The 21160-nt window shown below is 43.3% G+C and overlaps 1 protein-coding gene across 8 annotated transcripts in view; it reads right to left on the bottom strand.

The window, feature by feature from the left end:
* PHACTR1 (phosphatase and actin regulator 1) overlaps positions 1-21160 on the bottom strand; it is a 506552-nt gene that overhangs the window by 238663 nt on the left and 246729 nt on the right. The window contains exon 1 of one of the 8 annotated variants that reach the window (XM_069730801.1): positions 9902-10181. The exons of 6 other annotated variants lie outside the window; for them this stretch is intronic. In XM_069730801.1, the coding sequence (XP_069586902.1) occupies positions 9902-9938 (37 nt within the window). In that variant the 5' untranslated portion in view covers positions 9939-10181. Of the gene's footprint in view, positions 1-9901; positions 10182-21160 lie in introns of those variants that run through there. One more of the 8 variants, XM_069730794.1, reaches the window with a different exon arrangement.

Raw genomic sequence — 21160 nt, 5'->3', positions numbered from 1 at the left:
GTATTATCCCCCCCCCACAAACAAATTCCAGCCCCATGGCTAAAGAGGTAAGGTTTCAGCCTGCCATCAAATAATGAAGATGGAACCGGAGAGGAGGTTCTCTGCAGGATTTCTATAAGATTGTGTCATAATCATGCAGAAAATAATGCAGACTGGCAAACAGGGAGGACAACTATATTTCTTGTTTAATTAATTCATTTCAAGGTTTAATGTTCCTAGACTAGTTTTTATGTGGTTAAATAGCTTACATAACAATTGATTTCCACTAAAGTAAAACCTTGATGGCCTATAGGATCAGTCACATGTACATGGAAAATATAAACAGAAATATTAATATATCTTTAGAAATATGTTCTCTACAGTTCTCTCTGCTTGGTTACATGGTAGCTCCCAGCCCATTTACTTCACACAGAGCACGCTTAACAGCAGGAAAACGAATAGTTATTGAGGCTGTAGAAAAGTTATCGTCTAAATTCTACAAATCTCTGGATTACAGTGTTTTTTCTTTGATTTTTATATTTCTCAGTTGAATTCCTTACATTCGGCGTTCTAATTAAAAATCAAGTGCCCTGTTGGCAGCTTAGCTTACCTTGCTTAGTGTTGGCATAATGTGAAAGTACTGTATGTGCCTGCGCTCCGTCACTATATTTTCAGAAGAAAAAGATGCAGCGGGACACCAGCATTGCTATGCTTTCTGTAACAAATCCAAAAGATACGATAGGAGCAGCCAAATTTGCCTAGAATTACCTCGGTGAGTGACAGTCTGATGTTTGAGAGCGCTCTGTTATAAGCACTAGCTTGACACCAAGCTTACTTGCTAGTATAAGTACTTGTGTCCCGAAACACAACATATAGATTGAATTGTTCTAGGCAGCAATCAAAATAAAAAGTAGTTACATTTAATTACTTTCTACAGAATTAAAGTAAATCTGCTCCATACAATGTCCGAATAGCACAGAGCCATTATATAGTGCTTATTGGTGATGAGCGAATGTGCTCGGACAAGGTATTATCTAAACATGTTCAGGTGCTAACTGAGTGACCTCGGCGTGCTCAAAAAATATGTTCCAGTCCCCGCAGCTGCATGTCTCAAGACCATTTGACAGCGGCAACACATGCAGGGATTGCCTAACAAACAGGCAATCCTTGCATTAGTTGAGGCTGTCAAACAGAAGCAAGATATGCAGCTGCGGGGACACAAATATATTTTTCGAGCTAGCCGAAGTCACTTGGTTAGCACCTGAGCATGCCTGGATAATTTAAAGACCTTCCCCTTTTACATGAGCGCCCAGGGCCACGGACCGGGTCGCCACCTTGACACCCCCTTTGAACCGCAGGATCCGGTACCAAGTACCCCACGGCCCTGGCAGGGCAACTCAAATGCATAAAACCACAGGCAGCATGAATCAGCATGAATCAGAGCCTGGCGCTCTGGTGTTTCAAAGAAATTATAGTTTGAAAATGAGTCCGGTGTCTATTGTCAGAGATGAGACTAGTCCAGGGCCGCCCCTGACCTGCTTTGATCTGTACTGCTCTAGTTGTTTAACAGGTTTCTTCCATGTGGGTAAATAGGGAGAGACCTGTTAATTACCTAGGGTGCTGCTGTGGGCCAGTTACGGGTGGTGCCGGACTAGTCTCATCTCTGCCTATGGTCCATGGCTGCCTCTTCAAACTATATTTCTCTTAACCTTTGGAATCTTTCAAATAAAAAATACACTAGGCTGCAATCAGCTAGTCAGGCTCTGATTCATACTGCCTGTGGGTTGGGCAGTATGAATCGAGTGACAGTTTCCTTTAAAGAGATTCTTTCAGCATATGTTCATAATAATTAACACCTTACTATGTATTTTATGCAAAATGTTAGTAGCTGAATTTCCTTGTACAATCTTTAAAAAATATTTTAGAATACTTTATGGAAATATCAAAATCACTAATTAGGTCTGTTTCAAATGTCCCTGTCATTTCAGCTGGATGAGCTATATGCAGGCGTCAAAGAACTGAAGGCTGTTGATTGGCTGTCCTGACATCTTTGTTTTAGTAAATTTCCTCCTTTAATCTTTTTAGACATACAGTCATGACCAAAAGTTTTGAGATTGACATAAATTTAGTTTTTTCCCCAACATTTGTGTTACGACTTTGTTATTGAGTGTCCATGGGACCAGGGGCTCCTTCCCTGTCCCCTAACGCTAGGGGGTGCTTTAGCTCGCCTTGTTCCATGGGCTAGGTTCTGAAGGTGAAGATGCCAGGGCCACGTACCTTGCCTTAGCTCCTGAATCCGCCATCAGTCTGTACCCTAACCCACCCAGGGAAGAGGGGAGTAGTAGTACACCATAGTACACCAACCAGACTAACAAGGTAATACAAACAGGGGTAATCGAAAATACCAATCATACAAATATACACTCACATATAACAAAGGTATGCACTGGGGACTGAAGGATGGGGTTAAACCAAAGTGGGAGAAGTAAAGGGAATTATCACACTCACAAAAACCAAGCAACAGTCTGTGACCCAGGACTAAAAAAAATAAAATAAAAACACCCTTGCTCAGGTGCTGCCCCCCACAATGTCGCCGCCCTAGGCACGTGCCCTCGGGTGCCTAGTGGCAAATACGGCCCTGAGTGAGGTTTAATTGCTGTAAAGTTTTCAGGGTGCCCAAGTAAGTCCAGAAAGTGCCAATACTGTCTGCTGTCTGCTAAACAAGATTCAGATACAAGATAGGCTCAACACCAGGGCAGAGCTTGTTCAGGAATCGCAACAAGCAGGTGCAGGACACACAGGATTGGACTGCTGAGGACTATTATAAAGTTACTTTCTTTGATGGAGCCCCTTCAGACTGAATGATTGTCTGGAGCAGAAAAGGTGAGCGCTACCATAAGTCCTGTGCTATGTTAACACTAAAGCATCCCTTCTTGTTAAGGGTTGCTATTCTTCCCAAGGAGTGGGCTCACTCACAATTTTGTCAAAGATAAAGAATTATATCTAAATATCCCCCAAGATCAACTTCTCCAAACAATCCAGTCGCAATTTTGTGATGAACAATGTTTTTTCCAGCATGATGAAGGCAAAAGTGATACCAAAAATGAACGAGAACAGCATCCATGCCAGGTGAAAAAAATAAAAGTCAATCTTTATTTTGTCATAATGCAACATTTCGACCATTAAGGTCTTTTTCGACCATTAAGGTATGCTTCAAAAAGACCTCAATGGTCGAAACGTTGCATTATGGCAAAATAAATATCAACGTTTATTGATCATTATTTTATTGATCTGTATTATCATCCATATTTATGAAGTGCTGTCGGCTGCTGCTTTGTATTTACTGAAGGCAAAAGTGATAACTAAGTGGCTCAATAAGGCTACTTTCACACTAGCATCGGTACGGGCCCGTCGCAGTGCGTCGGGCCAACGTACCGACGCATACTGTGAAATAAAATCACAATGGGGGCAGCGGATGCAGTTTTGGAAATTTGGCGAAAATTTTAAAAATTTCACAATTTTCCAAATTTGAATTTTTATGCCCTTAAATCACAGAGATATGTCACACAAAATACTTAATAAGTAACATTTTCCATATGTCTACTTTACATCAGCACAATTTTGGAAACAAAATTTTTTTTTGTTAGGGAGTTATAAGGGTTAAAAGTTGACCAGCAATTTCTCATTTTTACAACACCATTTTTTTAAGGACCATATCACATTTGAAGTCATTTTGAGGGGTCTATATGATAGAAAATTAACAAGTGTGACACCATTCTAAAAACTGCACCCCTCTAGGTGCTCAAAACCACATTCAAGAAGTTTATTAACCCTTCAGGTGTTTCACAGGAAGTTTTGGAATGTTTAATAAAAAAGAACATTTAATTTTTTCACACAAAATTTACTTCAGCTCCAATTTTTATTTTACCAAGGGTAACAGGAGAAAATGGACCTCAAAAGTTGTTGTACAATTTGTTGTGCTTCACAGAAGTTTATAATGTAGAGCCGTAAAAATAAAAAATAATATTTTTTCACAAAAGTGAAACTTTTCGCCCCCGATTTTTTATTTTCCCAAGGGTACCAGAAGAAATTGTACCCCAAAAGTTGTGCAATTTGTCGTGAGTACGCTGATACCCCATATGTGGGGGTAAACCACTGTTTGGGTGCATGGCACAGCTCGGAAGGGAAGGAGCGTCGTTTGACTTTTCAATGCAAAATTGGCTGGAATTGAGATGGGATTGCATTTGGAGAGCCCCTGATGTGCCTAAACATTGAAACTAACCGCAAGTGACACCATTTTGGAAAGTAGACCTCCTAAGGATCTTATCTAGATGTGTTGTGAGAGCTCTGAACCCCCAAGTGTTTCACTACAGTTTATAACGCAGAGCCGTGAAAATAAAAATTATTTTTTTATCCACAAAAATTATTTTTTAGCCCCCAGTTTTGTATTTTTCCAAGGGTAACAGGAAAAATTGGTCCCTAAAAGTTGCTGTCCAATTTCTCCTGAGGACGCTGATACCCCATATGTGGGGGGGGACCACCGTTTGGGCGCATGGCAGAGCTCGGAAGGGAAGGAGCGCCATTTGGAATGCAGACTTAGATGGATTGGTCTGCAGGCGTCACGTTGCATTTGCAAAGCCCCTGATGTACCTAAACAGTAGAAACCCCCCACAAGTGACCCCATATTGGAACCTAGACCCCCCAATGAACTTATCTAGATGTGTTGTGAGAACTTTGAACCCCCAAGTATTTCACTACAGTTTATAACGCAGAGCCGTGAAAATAAAAAAATCATTTTTTTCCCACAGAAATGGTTTCTTAGCTCCCCAAATTTTTATTTTACCAAGGGTAACGAGAAATTGGACCTCAGAAGTTGTTGTCCAATATGTCCTGAGTACGCTCATACCCCATATGTTGGGGTAAACCCCTGTTTGGGCGCACGGGAGAGCTCGGAAGGGAAGGAGCACTGTTTTACTTTTTCAACGCAGAATTTGCTGGAATTGAGATCGGACGCCATGTCGTGTTTCGAGAGCCCTGATGTGCCTAAACAGTGGAAACTCCCAATTCTAACTGAAAACCTAACCCAAACACACCCCTAATCCCAACCCTAACCACACCCCTAACTCCAGCACACCCCTAACCCTAATCCCAACCATAACCCTAACCACACCCTAACCCTGACACACCCCTAACCCTAATCCCAACCGTAAATGTAATCCAAACCCTAACCCTAGCCCCAACCCTAACCCTAGCCCCAACCTTAACCCTAGCCCCAACCCTTACCCTAGCCCTAACCCTTGCCCCAAACCTAACTCTAACCCTAGCCCTAACCCTAATGGGAAAATGGAAATAAATACATTTTTTAAATTTTTTTATTTTTCCCTAACTGAGGGGGTGATGAAGGGGGGGTGATTTACTTTTATAGCGGGTTTTTTAGCGGACTTTTATGATTTGCAGCTGTCACACACTAAAAGACGCTTTTTATTGCAAAAAATATTTTTTTGCGTTACCACATTTTGAGAGGTATAATTTTTCCATATTTTGGTCCACAGAGTCATGTGAGGTCTTGTTTTTTGCAGGACAAAGTGAATTTTTATTGGTAACATTTTCGGGCACGTGACATTTTTTGATCGCTTTTTATTCCGATTTTGGTGAGGCAGTATGACCAAAAACCAGCTATTCATGAATTTCTTTTTTGGGGGGGTGTTTATACCATTCCGCATTTGGGAAAATGGATAAAGCAGTTTTTTTCTTCGGGTCAGTACGATTACAGCGATACCTCATTTATATCATTGTTTTATGTTTTGGCGCTTTTATGCGATAGAAAAAAGAATTATTTTTGCATCGCTTTATTCTGAGAACTATAACTTTTTTATTTTTTCACTGATAACGCTGTATGGGGGCTCGTTTTTTGCGGGACAAGATGACGTTTTCAGCGGTACCATGTTTATTTATATCTGTCTTTTTGATCGCGTGCTATTCCACTTTTTGTTCGGTGGTATGATAATAAAGCGCTGTTTTTTGCCTCTTTTTTATGGTGTTCACTGAAGGGGTTAACTAGTGGGACAGTTTTATAGATCGGGTTGTTATGGACGCGACGATACTAAATATGTGTACTTTTTATTGTTTTTTTTTTATTTAGATAAAGGAATGTATTTATGCAAACAATATATATTTTTTTAAATTTCTTTATTTCTTTTTTTTTTTTTAACACATCTAAATATATATTTTTTTAACTTTGTAACATTGCCCCAGGGGGGCATCATGTTATAAGGCCAGATCGCTGATCTGACACTTTGCAATGCACTATGTCAGATCAGCGATCTGATGTACACTGCTCCTGGCTTACCAGCGCCTGCTCTGAGCAGGAGCTTGGTAAGTCACCTCCCTGCAGGACCCGGATGCAGCCCCTCGGCATTTTGGATCCGGGGCCTGCAGGGAGGAGACGCTCGGTACAAGGTGAGCACATTGCTTTGTACCGAGGGTCTCGGGGAAGCACGCAGGGAGCCCTCTCCCTGCGCAATGCTTCCCTATGCCGCTGGAACACTGCAATCATGTTTGATCGCAGTGTGCCAAGGGTTAATGTGCCGGGGCGGTCCGTGACGACTCCTGGCACATAGTGCCGGATGTCAGCTGCGATAGTCAGCCGACACCCAGCCGCGATCGGCCGCACTCCCCCTGTGAGCGCGGCCGATCGCTATGACGTACTATCCCATCTCTGGGAATTAAGTCCCAGGTCACCTTGACGGGATAGTACGTCATATGGGATTAAGGGGTTAAAGTTTACAAGAAGCCACCTGGGAGACACACCAAACATGTGGAAAAAGGTGCTCTGGTCAGAAGAAACCAAAATCTAACTTTTTGTCAACAATGCCAAACGATATGTTTGGCGTAAAGGCAACACAGCTCATCACCCTGAACACACCATCAACACTGTTAAACATGGTGGTGTCAGCATCATGGTTTGGGCCTGCTTTTCTTCAGCAGGGACAGAGAAGATGGTTAAAATTGATGGGAAGATGGATGGAGCCAAATACAGGACCATTCTTGAAGAAAGCCTGTATGAGTCTGCAAAAGACCTGAGACTGGGACGGAGATTTGTCTTCCAACAAGACAATGATACCAAACATAAAGCAAAATCTACAATGGAATGGTTCACAAATAAACGTATCCAGGTGTTAGAATGGTCAAGTCAAAGTCCAGATCTCAATCCAATCGAGGATCTGTGGAAAGAGCTGAAAACTGCTGTTCACAAACGATCTCCATCAAACCTCACCGAGCTCGAGCTATTTGCCAAGGAAGAATGGGCAAGAAATTCAGTCTCTCGATGTACAAAACTGATAGAGACATACCCCAAGCGATTTGCAGCTGTAATCGCAGCAAAAGGTGGCACAACAAAGTATTAAGTTAAAGGGGCCGAATAATATTGCACGCCCCACTTTTTCGTTTTTGAATTTCCACAAAAGTATAGTTGAAGTATGGTGCAGTCTACTGAGACACTGAAAGATGCCTGTGCAAAGCAAGTAAGAGGAAAGTCACGAAAATGGAGTGACCAGGAGTCAGGTCAGGGAGTTTGTGTAGCTGGCAGGAAATTGCTGTGAGTGCATTTCAAGTTAAGGATCTACAATATGAGTTGTGAGAATAATACACCCGGAGACCATGATTAATCTAGTGACTGTTACTTGCGTGGGAGTGATAGTAGGTGGGCAATCTGTCTCCCACATTATAAGCAAAAACCACTGCCAAATGCTGCCATGCTATCCCTTTATTATCATAGACTATTACTTAAAATTGTCTACTGTATCCGCCATGCAGATGTGCATTCTTGCAAACATAGATTTGAACCTGAATTGTAACCACAAAGAACTGTGACTACATTCTAACCGCCAAGCATTGTGCCATAGACTGTAACTATTGAGCTTTTGCCTTGTTATGGTAAAATTCCCATTTTTTTTACCAGTCTGTGTGTTTGGTTGTTCCTGCTCCATTCTTTTGCTGGGGTTACCAACCTAATGTTTTACCACTGTTTCTACAATGGACCTACTAAAGGGTTCTTTGAGGATAGTATTCTTCAGTTTATCAGTGTTCCTGCAATTATTTACCATTTCCAGCGGTTATGTCACGTTTGAAGAGAACATCACCGCTGCAGCCGATCATTGGTCTATTGGCCCTTCCAATGTTTTCATGATGTTACTAGTGCAGCCTTTAGACAATCACTGGAGCAAGTAGCAGAGAGGCAATACTTTGTAATACATTATCTAGTCGTTGGCTGATTGGCCTAAAAAACCCCTTTGCCGAAAAACCCTTTTATCTCAGAATTCCCTAATCAGACAACCTATTTAAAGTGTATGCATTGATCACTACAACTTACATATAGATTTATATAAAAAGTGGAACAGATTTCAAGGTGTATTGTATTGCTTATATTCGTTCGTATAATAACCAAGAGCTGCATTCACAAGTCTCCGAGCTTCAGACCTGCACTAATGATGTAGATGAATCATTGAGTCACCAAAGGAACCAGTTCCCATGTGCTGAACCTGCATAATACCACAGTGATATCACAGCACATAAATAATAAAACAGTGCAGTCACAGTACACGAATAAATAGAATGATGTGCCTAGCCAAGCGGCCTGCCTTTACGTGTGTGAAAGAATGGCTTCTTCTGGATGAATTCGAGTCTGGTTGTGTAATAGAATGTCACTGTTGTAAGTCAGTTCATGAAATTTCATCCCTCCAAAATATTCCACCGTCAACTGTGAATGGTATTATTGAAAAGTGGAAACATTTAGGAACCACAGAAGCTCAGCCATGAAATGGAGACCATGGAGAGTTACAGAGCGGCAAAGGCTGAGGAGTCTAGTGCACAAAAGTCACCAGCGCTCTCAGATGTTGCCGAAAGGTGCATATTAGACAGCCTACACCCTGAGCTGTCTGTGTGGAGTGGAGGCTTTTCTTCTCCTTCACTCTGGCAAAATGTATTACATTTACAATAATTTTTGCATTTTTAAAAAAAAATAAGCATTAGAATCATGTTAGGCTGCCATACTTGAGATGTGGCTACAGACACAGTGATTGCACACATATGCTGCACACACGCTGCGCACACACGCTGCACATACGCACTGCGAACACATGCTGCACACACACACACACTGCATACACATGCTACACACGCAGCATACACATGCTGCAGAGTAGGCTGTCAATCAAAATCCTGGGGAGTGATTAGAGCCGGGAGTGGTGAGTATAACAGCTCACTTTACTGAACCGATGTCTGGAGGCTACAGGGAAAATGTAACTTCATTTTCTCCCTGTAGCTGCTGCTTCAGTAAGGCAGCCAGACTTAATTTTAATGCTATTTATCTGCATAGTAACCCTATAGCTATAGGTAAATTGTGTTTCTGTAAGAAACAGTTTCTCTTTAAATATAGATTGTATAGAAATGAATTACAAAGTTTCTCAGCATTTTAAAGGTCCTTGTTGAGACAATTTTACTGTTAAAGATAGTACGACTGTATAGGTCCTAGTGCAGCAATGCAAATGATACCTGTCTTGTAATAATCTAGCGTGCCAGTGCTGATAAATCAAACATTGAAGCCACACGCAAATTATCCCAGAAGTGCTTTACAAACAGCACATATGTGTGATACAAATGCATAAAAGAGGTTTGAGAAATTTCCAAGAAAAGCTTTATGATAGATCCTTCATCTCGGTCTAGTGTGACGTCTTCATTATACATTATGGGAAATTTTTCTGCACAGCAGAGACATTTTTTCTCGCACAGGAATACATCATTTATACATAATCCACATTATTTTGGAACACAGAGATTAAAGAGACGTACGGTGACATGTCATGATGTCCCCAGAGTGTGTCAGGTGACAAGAACGTACATGGCATGCACAGATCTAGTGTACCTGGCAGGACAGACTGGTAGAAGTATCCTTCGCACATCTGTTGGCGTGAGCGTCACAGCTGCTCTACCGGAATATCACAAAGCCGCCAGGCAGATCAACATATTAGTAGGAATCCGCGACCCAGGAACAGCCTCTGTTTTGTTCTCCTCGACAGCAATGTATAATTTAAGTCATATGATTCGATTTGTTTTATTTTCGGAGCATTATGTATTCCATTTCTTCTAGTCTACTATGTAAGAAGACCTCTGGGAGTATTCCGTTTCTACAGATTTTTTTGATCAGTCGACTGAGCATGTTAACAATTTTACTGTACTAGTTTTGCAATCCAAATAATATGTTCCATATTTTCTCCTCCAAATGTTCAAAACAGTTTTTCAGAGATGTCTGCTTTGGTAAGGAGTCCAATTTTGCTTCAAAAGATGTTTTATTCATAAGTGTTACATTGTATTACATTTCTGACACCAAGTGGTGATAGCGTGTAACAGCAGGCAACGCCGAGAGACGAAGGCATATAATACTGTATCTACAAAATGTACGAGCAGCCCATAGAGTATCATAGCAGCATGTCACCGGGTGAGTGCAACATACAGCATTCTACGTATGCTCCGTGTAATCTAAAAAGCTCTCATTATTTGCATAGCACCTTCAAGAATAAGGCTGTGTGCACACGTTGCGTTTTTTTTGCTTTTTTTCGCGATAAAAACTCATAAAAAACGCATACATATGCATCCCATCTATTATAATGCATTCTGCAATTTTTGTGCACATGATGCGTTTTTTTTCACGGAAAAAACTCATCGCAGTAAAAAGCGCATCATGTTCATTAATTTTGTGGATTTTTTGCCTTTTTCCCGCTATTTAATGCATTGAGAAAAAACGCGGAAAAAACGCACAAAAACACATAAAAAACGCAGGCGGATTTCTTGCAGAAAATGTCCAGTTTTCTTCAGGAATTTTCTGCAAGAAATCCAGACATGTGCACATACACTAAGGGTATGTGTCCACGTTCAGGATGGCATCAGGATTTGCTCAGGATTTGACACAGGTAAAATCTGCACCAAATCTGCACCCGAGGTCACTGGCAGGTCACCTGTGTTTTTCATGCGTTTTATTTAACGCATTTTTCATGCGTTTTTTGATGCGTTTTTTAAGCCGATTTGTGTGTGTTTTTGTAAGCTCAATAAAGATAAGCAAAAAAAAGAATTGTGATGTCATTTCTTGTCCAACCTCTTTATTTACATACTCCATTGAAGAATATACACACACAGCTAGATAGATAGATAGATAGATTGATAGATACGTTAGATGGATACACTAGTTAGATACGATACATATCTATCGTATTTGTCTATCTATCGTATCTATCTATCACATCTATCTATCGTATTTATCTATGGTATCTATCGATATATCTATTATCTACCGATATATCTACTGTATCTATAAATATATATCTATATAGATATATCGATAGATATATTGATAGATAGATAATAGATTGATAATAAACAGATGATTGATAGATACGATAGATAGATACGATAGATGGATCACACAAGCCAGGAACTCGGACGAGTCCCGCATCTTAATACCCGGCACTGCCGCCGGCACTTGGATGTGGAGCGTGCAGCTGCATTTATTTCTATGCAGCTGCACGTTCCACTCCCGAGTGCCGGCGCCATTGTCGGGTATTAAGATGCGAGACTCGTCCGAGTTTCTCGCATGTGTGATCCCAGCCTTAAATAAAGACACACACACAAAATGTGCGTTAGGCACACTGCTCTAGAGAAACTCACACAAGTCTCTCGCTTCAATACCCGGCACTGCCACCGGCACTCGGAAGCGGAGCGTGCGGCTGCATGTATTTCTATGCAGCTGAATGCTCCAGTCCCGAGTGCTAGCGGCATTGTCGGGTATGGACGCCAGCCATAAACGCAATATGTTTAATTAAAAAAAAAAATGTAAAAAATAAATGGTGTGGGCTACCATGCAATTTTCTGTGCCAGAGGGGGATGGCTGGGGGCCAATATTTGTAGCCCAGGATGGGGGTAATACCCATGGCCCCTCTCTAGGCTATGAATATCAGCCCGCAGCTGTTGCATGTCGCATGTTGTCGCATGTTGCATGTTGTTTGACGCATGTTGTCGCATGTTGTCGCATGTTGTAGCATGTTGCATGTCGCATGTTGCATGTCACATGTTGCATGTTGTTACATGTCGCATGTTGTCACACGTCGCATGTCGTATGTCGCATGTTGCCGAATGTTGCATGTCGCATGTCCTATGTCGCATGTTGCATGTCGCATGGTGTATGTTGTATGGTGTATGTTGTGTGTTGTATGTTGTGTGTTGTATGTGCACACAGTCTAGACCAGGGGGTGTCAAACTGCATTCCTCGAGGGCTGCAAACAGGTCATGTTTTCAGGATTTCCTTGCACTGCACAGGTGATAATTTAATCACCAACTCATTATTTGTGTAGGTGATTAAATTATCACCTGTGCAGTACAAGGAAATCCTGAAAACATGACCTGTTTGCAGCCCTCGAGGAATGCAGCTTGACACCCCTGGTCTAGACGAGTCCGGCTCTGCTACATCTGGATGCCAGACATCTAGATGTAGCAGAGCCTGTAGATGTGGATGATAACTCTCCAGCGATCACCTACACTACAGCATTCTCACAATCAGCTGATCAGCTGTTTGCGAGAACCAGACTACTGAGCGGAGATAACTCCTGGTCACGTGCACGGCAGTTCTCGCAATTACATACGTTATCGCGAGAACTGCAGTGGACGAAGGACTTCCAGCGGCGGGACAGGTGAGCCGGCAGACATGCGCAGTAAGCTGCGTGTAAGTAGTTTCTACGCATGTGACTAATCATTAGATGCGATTTTATCGCATCTAATGATAGTCTATGGTAAATTTACGGGGCGGCGAGTCGCCACTTTGTAAACAGACATGCTGCGTTCTGAAAAGACGCGCCGCATGTCCATTTACGCGGATCTGCCACCTGCGTGCTTTACCGCATAGTGGAGACGGGATTTCATGAAATCCCTTCCACTATGCTGTAACATCTGGACGCAGCGTGTTTGATGCTACAGCTCTAAGCAGCGTCAAACACGCAGCGTTTCCTGAACGTGGAAACATACCCTTAAAACTGAAGGGAAAATCAAAATGATCCCCCGTCTGCAACGTAACGACAATGTTCCCACCTTTATTCACTCTATGCTGTGGCATAAATGAAAAGAAGACAGGTCTGTAGATTTATCCCAACCATGTCGAAGGGGCAGAGCTTGAATATAATAAGAGCAAATGTAGCAACAGCCTTAAGACTTTCTCCTCCAAGGGATTGAGGGGGCATGGCACAATTAAATTTCTAATCATATCACACGGAATCTGGCAAAAAGAACCTCCATATGATATGACTATGGAGGCAAACAAATGCACAGCAGAGAGGATAGGCACTTCTGTGAAAACTGTTACAGGATGGCCATGGGCATTTTATTTATTTTAGGCTTCTTTCACACTAGCGTTAACTGCAAACCGTCACAAAAACGTCTTTTTGCCAAAAAAACGGATGCGTCAAAAAAGTGCAAAATGTTTGCAACGCATACAGCATTTCGACGGATCCGTCTATTTGGGGATGTCTGGCCAATTAGTTAAAAAAATCCTGTTTCTGAGCATGCTCAGTAGAAAAAAACGTATTGCAGCGCTGCATTGCGTCGTACGACGTGTCTCGACGCATCCGTCGCTCATAGACTTTCATTGTAGCCAAAGACGCATGCCGATGGATGCGCCGAGACACGTTTTTTTGTCGGAGCCAAAAAACGTTGCAATCTACGTTTTTCCAGACGACGTGTAGCCTAATTTCGATGCATCCGTCGAAAGACGTATACCGACGTATGCAAATCCGTCGCAATGCGTCGCCAATACAAGTCTATGGGGAAAAAACGCATCCAGCAAAATATTTTGCTGGATGCGTTTTTTCTGCAAAACGACGCATTTTAACGTATTGCAGTTAACGCTAGTGTGAAAGTAGCCTTACTCATATAGCGCCATCATATCCTACAACACTTTTACAGACATCATCATCACTGTCCCTATCGAGGTTCACAATCTAAGCTCTCTATCAGTATATCTTTGGAATGTGGGAGGAAACCAGAGTACCCAGGGGTGTAACGATTGCAGTCGCATAGGTTGTGACTGCGACCGGGCACGTGAGCGTGGGTGGCCCACCGATGCCAGAGCAAACTTCAACTGGATGTGCGTTCTGGATGCATATACAGAGATGGGCCCAAGATAAGGGACATATATACCAGGATGGGGATATATACTGGGGTGGAGCACAGGATAAAGGACATATATACAAGAATGGGTGATATATATATACCAGGATGGGGCCCAGGATATGGGACATACGTATGTACCAGGAAGGGTGAAGAATATACCAGGATGGGGCCCTGGATAAGGGACATATGGTAAATAACAGGATGGAGAACATATATACCAGGATGTGCCCAGGATGGGGGACACATCATACAAACACCAGGACGGGGCCAGGATGAAGGACACACATACAAGGATGGGGAGCATAAATACCAGGATGGAGGCCATATATAGCAGGATGGGGAACATATGCACCAGGATAGAGGAAACACACACACACACACATATATATATACTGTATATATGTATATATGTACAGTAACGACCAAAATTTAGGACACACCTTTTCATTTAAAGATTTTTCTGTGTTTTCATGACCATGAAAATTGTACATTCACACTGAAGGCATCAAAACTGTGAATTAACACATGTGGAATTATATACTTAACAAAAAAGTGTGAAACAACTAAAAGTATGTCTTATATTCTAGGTTCTTCAAAGTAGCCACCTTTTGCTTTGATAACTGCTTTGCACACTCTTGGCATTCTCTTGATGAGCTTCAAGAGGTAGTCTTTAACCCCTTCATGACCCAGCCTATTTTGACCTTAATGACCTGGTTGTTTTTTGCAATTCTGACCAGTGTCCCTTTATGAGGTAATAACTCAGGAAAGCTTCAACGGATCCTACCGGTTCTGAGATTTTTTTCCCCTGACATATTGGGCTTCATGTTAGTGGTAAATTTAGGTCGATAATTTTTGCGTTTATTTGTGAAAAAATGGAAATTTGGTGAAAATTTTGCAATTTTCAAATTTGAATTTTTATTCTGTTAAACCAGAGAGTTATGTGACACAAAATAGTTAATAAATAACATTACCCACATGTCTACTTTATATAAGCACAATTTTGGGAGCAAAATTTTTTTTTGCTAGGAAGTTATAAGGGTTAAAATTTGACCAGCGATTTCTCATTTTTACAACAAAATTTACAAAACCATTTTTTTTTAGGGACCACCTCACATTTGAAGCCAATTTAAGGGTTCTATATGGCTGAAAATACCCAAAAGTGACACCATTCTAAAAACTGCACCCCTCGAGGTGCTCAAAACCACATTCAAGAAGTTTATTAACCCTTCAGGTGCTTCACAGCAGCAGACGCAACATGGAATGAAAAAATGAACATTTAACTTTTTAGTCACAAAAATGATCTTTTAGCAACAATTTTTTTATTTCCCCAAGGGTAAAAGGAGAAACTGGACCCCAAAAAGTTATTGTACAATTTGTCCTGAGTACGCCGATACACCATATGTGGGGGGTACCACTGTTTGGGCGCACGACAGGGCTCTGAAGGGAAGGAGCGCCATTTGACTTTTTCAATGAAAAATTGGCTCCAATCTTTAGCGGACACCATGTCGCGTTTGGAGAGCCCCTGTGTGCTAAACATTGGAGCTCCCCCACAAGTGACCCCATTTTGGAAACTAGACCCCCCAAGGAACTTATCCAGATGCATAGTGAGCACTTTGAACACCCAGGTGCTTCACAAATTGATCCATACAAATGAAAAAGTACTTTTTTTCACAAAAAATTTCTTTTAGCCTCAATTTTTTTTATTTTCACATGGGCAAAAGGATAAAATGGATCATAAAATATGTTGGGCAATTTCTCCTGAGTACACCGATACCTCACATGTGGGGGTAAACCACTGTTTAGGCACACGGCAGGGCTCGGAAGGGAAGAAGCGCCATTTGACTTTTTGAATGAAAAATTAGCTCCAATTGATAGTGGACACCATGTCGCATTTGGAGAGCCCCTGTGTGCCTAAACATTGGAGCTCCCCCACAAGTGACCCCATTTTGGAAACTAGACCTCCCAAGGAACTAATCTAGATGTGCGGTGACCACTTTAAACCCCCAAGTGCTTCACAGAAGTTTGATACAGGAAAGAAATATATCTTGGTACTGTGTTAGCCAGTAGATAGAAAAATATTTAGAATTGAGAGACCTCAGTGGTTGATACCTTTTAATTGCTAACTGAAAAGATAATAACAAATTGCAAGCTTTCGAGACTACATACGTCTCTTCATCAGAAGTTTATAATGCAGAGCCGTGAAAATAAAAAATCATTTTTCTTTCCTCAAAAATTATGTTTTAGCAAGCAATTTCTTATTTTCACAAGGGTAACAGGAGAAATTGGACCCCAATAGTTGTTGACCAGTTTGTCCTGAGTACGCTGATACCCCATATGTTTGGGTAAACCACTGTTTGGGCGCACGTCAGGGCTCAGAAGGGAGGGAGCACCATTTAACTTTTTGAACGCAAGATTGGCTGGAATCAATGGTGGCGTCATGTTACGTTTGGAGACCCCTGATGTGCCTAAACAGTGGAAACCCCTCAATTCTAACTCGAACACTAACCCCAACACACCCCTAACCCTAATCCCAACTCTAGCCATAACCCTAATCACAACCCTAACCCCAACATATCCCTAATCCTAATCCCAACCCTAACCACAACCCTAATCCCAACACACCCCTAACCCTAATCCCAACCATAACCCTAACCACAAGTCTAATCTTAACCCTATTTCCAACCCTAACCCTAATTACAACCCTAACTCTAATTCCAACCCTAACCCTAAGGCTATGTGCCCACGTTGCGGACTCGTGTGAGATTTTTCGGCACCGTTTTTGAAAAATCCGCAGGTAAAAGGCACTGCGTTTTACCTGTGGATTTACCGCAGATTTCCAGTGTTTTTTGTGCAGATTTCACCTGCGGATTCCTACTGAACAGGTGTAAAATGCTGCGAAATCCACACAAAAAATTGACATGCTGTGGAAAATACAATGCAGCATTTCCACGTGGTATTTTTCCGCTCCATGGGCACAGCTGATTTGGTTTTCCATAGGTTTACATGGTACTGTAAACGTGATGGAAAACTACTACAAATCTGCAGCGGCCAATCCGCTGTGGATCCGCAGACAAATCCGCACCATGTGCACATAGCCTAATTGTAACCCTAACCCTAGTTCTAACCCTAATTCTAACCCTAACTCTAGTTCTAACCCTAATTCTAACCCTAGTTCTAACCCTAACCCTAGTTCTATCCCTAACCCTAGTTCTAACCCTAATTCTAACCCCTAGTTCTAACCCTAACCCTAGTTCTAACCCTAACCCTAGTTCTAACCCTAACCCTTGTTCTAACCCTAATTCTAACCCTAACTCTAGTTCTAACCCTAATTCTAACCCTAGTTCTAACCCTAACCCTAGTTCTATCCCTAACCCTAGTTCTAACCCTAATTCTAACCCCTAGTTCTAACCCTAACCCTAGTTCTAACCCTAACCCTAGTTCTAACCCTAACCCTAGTTCTAACCCTAACCCTTGTTCTAACCCTAACTCTAACCCTAACCCTAGTTCTAACCCTAACCCTAGTGGAAAAATAAAAGTAAATATATTTTCTTTATTTATTTATTGTCCCTACCTATGGGGGTGATAAAGGGGGGGGGTTCATTTACCATTTTTTTTTATTTTGAACCTATCACAGTGATCAAAATGTACCTGGAATGAATCTGCCGGCCGATTCGGCGGGCGCAATGCGCATGCGCCCACCATTTTGGAAGATGGCGGCGCCCATGGAGAAGACGAACGGACACCAGGAGGGACACCGGAGCTCGGTAAGTATGGGAGGGTGGGATAGGAACACGGTGAAGTGGATGGGAGGACAGGGGGAGCAGACAGGAGGACAGAGGAGAGCGGAGCACATTACAGGACAGGACGTGAGGACTTGGGAGGAGATCGGTGGTGGTAGCAGATCAAGGTTTCCAGCCATGGCTGATGATATTGCAGCATCGGTCATGGCTGGATTGTAATATTTCACCACGTTTCATAGGTGACATACTGTATTACAAATTGCTCTGATTGGCTGTTTCACTTTCAACAGCCAATCAGAGCGATCGTAGCCACGGGGATGGGGGGGCAAAGCCCCCCCTGGGCTGAAGTACCACTCCCCCTGTCCCTGTAGTTCGGGTGAAATTAGTTAACCCTTTCACCCAACCTGCAGGGACGCGATCATTCTGGGACACAGCATATGCGTCACAGGTCGGATTGGCACCGACTTTCATGATGCATACGCTGTGTCACAGGTCGTGAAGGGGTTAACGAGGATGCTTCCTTTCAGAAAACTTGTGCGCATTTTGTCATAAAAAACAAACTGCGCTTTTCTCTCAATCTCCAGATTTGCGCCCAGTCTCTGGGGCTGCTCCCGGTGTCTGTTATTTGCTGTGGCGCTAACTTCATGTTGACAGTGCAGGAGCCAATCAGTTAGCTCAGCAGCTCTGAGGGGGGGTGTTTCGTCTACACAGGCAGAGCAGCTGTCACGATCCACTTTTGGATTTGTGGCAGCTCTGGTTCCACTCAGTTTAATATTTTTTTCCTTTTGGACCATTGGGGGTTAATGTCAGTTTTTGCCAGCTGGCTATCTGATGTTACTGCAGTGCTGCTGGATCAGCTGATGCAGGTAGTGACCACTCCCACCATCCTTTAAAAGGTCAACTTATGCATCAGCTGACTGTTGGTGATACAGTTTCTTTCTGGAGACCAGCCTAGCAAGTCCAGTTGCTGTTGTTATCAGTGGTGTGGAGCTTAGCAGCAGTGTACATAAGCTAAGTGTGTTTTTTTTTACCTTGTCCCTTTGGTGTTTGTCACTTCCCCCTGTGTGTATTATCTGCAGAGGTGAGGCTAGTGCTCCATGCTGGCCAGTGCACTAGCCAGGGCAGTAATAGGTGACTTCTAAGGATAAGGTATCCTGACGGCGGCAGGGGGAAGGACCCACAAAGGGCATTAGGGGAGTGCAGGGTCATTCTCAGGTGGTGACCATTCCCCATTCCCTGTGGGTAAGGCTTTCCTCTCACCTATACCATCCCTGTTGTATGTGTATTGTGCCGTTCGTTGACCGACCATCCGTTGGATCGGGTCACACCGTGACATTATCACCAACCGTCACATTTTTTTCCAGTGAGTCATGGCTCAAATGCAGGCCCAACTGATCCAAACCCTCACTGATAAGCTTAAGGACCTGCGGGGTCAGGTGATGCAGCAGCTTCAGCAGTTGATGGGGATCTGGGTCTCGGCTCAGTTGCACGCTCAACCGGAAACCAAGGTATCTCTCCCTGACCGTTTCACTGGAGGGAGAGATAAGTTTATGTTTTTTTCAGGAGGCTTGTAAATTATATTTCAGGCTCTACCCTCATTCATCAGGGAGTGAGGAACAGCATGTGGGGATTATATTCTCCCTTCTCAATGGAGATCCCCAATCCTGCCAAGCAGTTCATCATCGGTGGACGAGTTTTCTGTGGCATTGGCGCTAGTGTATGGGGATCAAGCAGGGGGGCCGGCCGGCTGAGGAGTACTGCTCAGAGTTTAGGAAGTGGGCCATTGACACGCAGTGGAATGACCCTGCCCTTATTAGCCATTTTTTTCAGGGTCTGTCACCTAGGCTACAAGATACTCTGGTGCAGTACGCTGCTTCCAGGTCGTTGGAAGCCACCATGTCCTTTGCTATCGGGGTGGATAGACGCCTCAGGGAGAGACATAAACCAAATCTGCCCGCTGTTGTCCTTTGTAGGGAGGAGGACACAGAGGTGCAGACAGATAAACCTATGCAGGTTGGAGGAGTGTCTTCTCAAATGGAATTGCCTGCGGTTCGCTGTGGTATGGGGGCATGTTTTTACTGTGGACAGACTGGTCATTTTATCAATGTCTGCCCAGCTCGCGCCAAAGTACTCAAAAGACGCGTCCCCCTGGTCGTGTAGAGGGAGGCGACCAGTGTGTTTATATTTCCTCCATCTTCTCGTCTCAGTGTACCATACCTGCTGAAGTGGTGGTTGGCGGGGTAAATTAGACTGTACCGATTCTTGTGTACAGTAGAGCGGGAGTCAATTTGGTGGAAACCCGCTTTGCTCAAACCCATGGTCTGAGGGAAAGGACGCTAATGAGACACCTAAGTGTTCAGGCCATTGACTCGGTCCCACTCAGCCAGGGTAGAGTGACTCAAGTCGTAGATGATATACACCTGCATATAGGGACTCATCAGGAATAGTCACTGTCGTGCTATGTCTTGCAGCGTATGCCAACTCCCATTCTTTTAGGCCTCCCTTGGTTGAAAAAACACAACCCAGTTATAGATTGGTGGTCCAGGGAAGCAGTCAGCTGGGACCAGTCATGTAAGGACTCCTGCCTGGGAGCTATGATCTCTGCCATCTTTCTGCAACCTATCCTTTCTTCTCTGTTGGGGTTAGCAGAGGTGCTGCAAGGGAGTAGGGGCAAGACTCAACCCTCACCACAAGTAACACCCGGTGTGTTGGAGTCCTCTTAGGAGGAGGGGTCAGGGGAGGGTGGTGGTTCCCTCTGTGCATAGTGGGGGTATGAGTTTGGTTACACACAGGAAGACGCCTCTGTTGTCAGTTCCTCAAAGAGTTCACCATCTTATGGCAAACTTATGCGTGGAAAAAAACGTTCAGGTCTGGACCTATGTGAGAACGAGTATGTGGGTGTCCACCAAAAACATCAGGTGGAAGTGTGCTAGGGTGATCGGGCCGTATTGGGTGTCGGCCATTCTCAGCCCAGGGACTTTCCAGCTGGAATTACCCCCTGTAATGCACACACACAATTCATTCCACAGTTCGGTGCTCTGAAGATTTGTGGCGCCTCTGGAGCCTGCGTTATTGTCACCTCCATCGGGCTGCATTCGCCGAGGGTCAGGTGCCTGCAGAGGTGAACTCTGGTGGATCGAGGAGTCCTCACCATGTGTTGTTTTCTGGTGAGGTCCAGTGTTGAGGGTCCAGAGGCCCCTCATTGAAAGGGGGTACTGTCACGATCCACTTTT

The sequence above is a fragment of the Ranitomeya imitator genome, chromosome 6 (genome assembly GCF_032444005.1).
Source record: "Ranitomeya imitator isolate aRanImi1 chromosome 6, aRanImi1.pri, whole genome shotgun sequence".
Classification (NCBI taxonomy): domain Eukaryota; kingdom Metazoa; phylum Chordata; class Amphibia; order Anura; family Dendrobatidae; genus Ranitomeya; species Ranitomeya imitator.
This window is presented reverse-complemented; position numbering and strand designations above follow the sequence as displayed.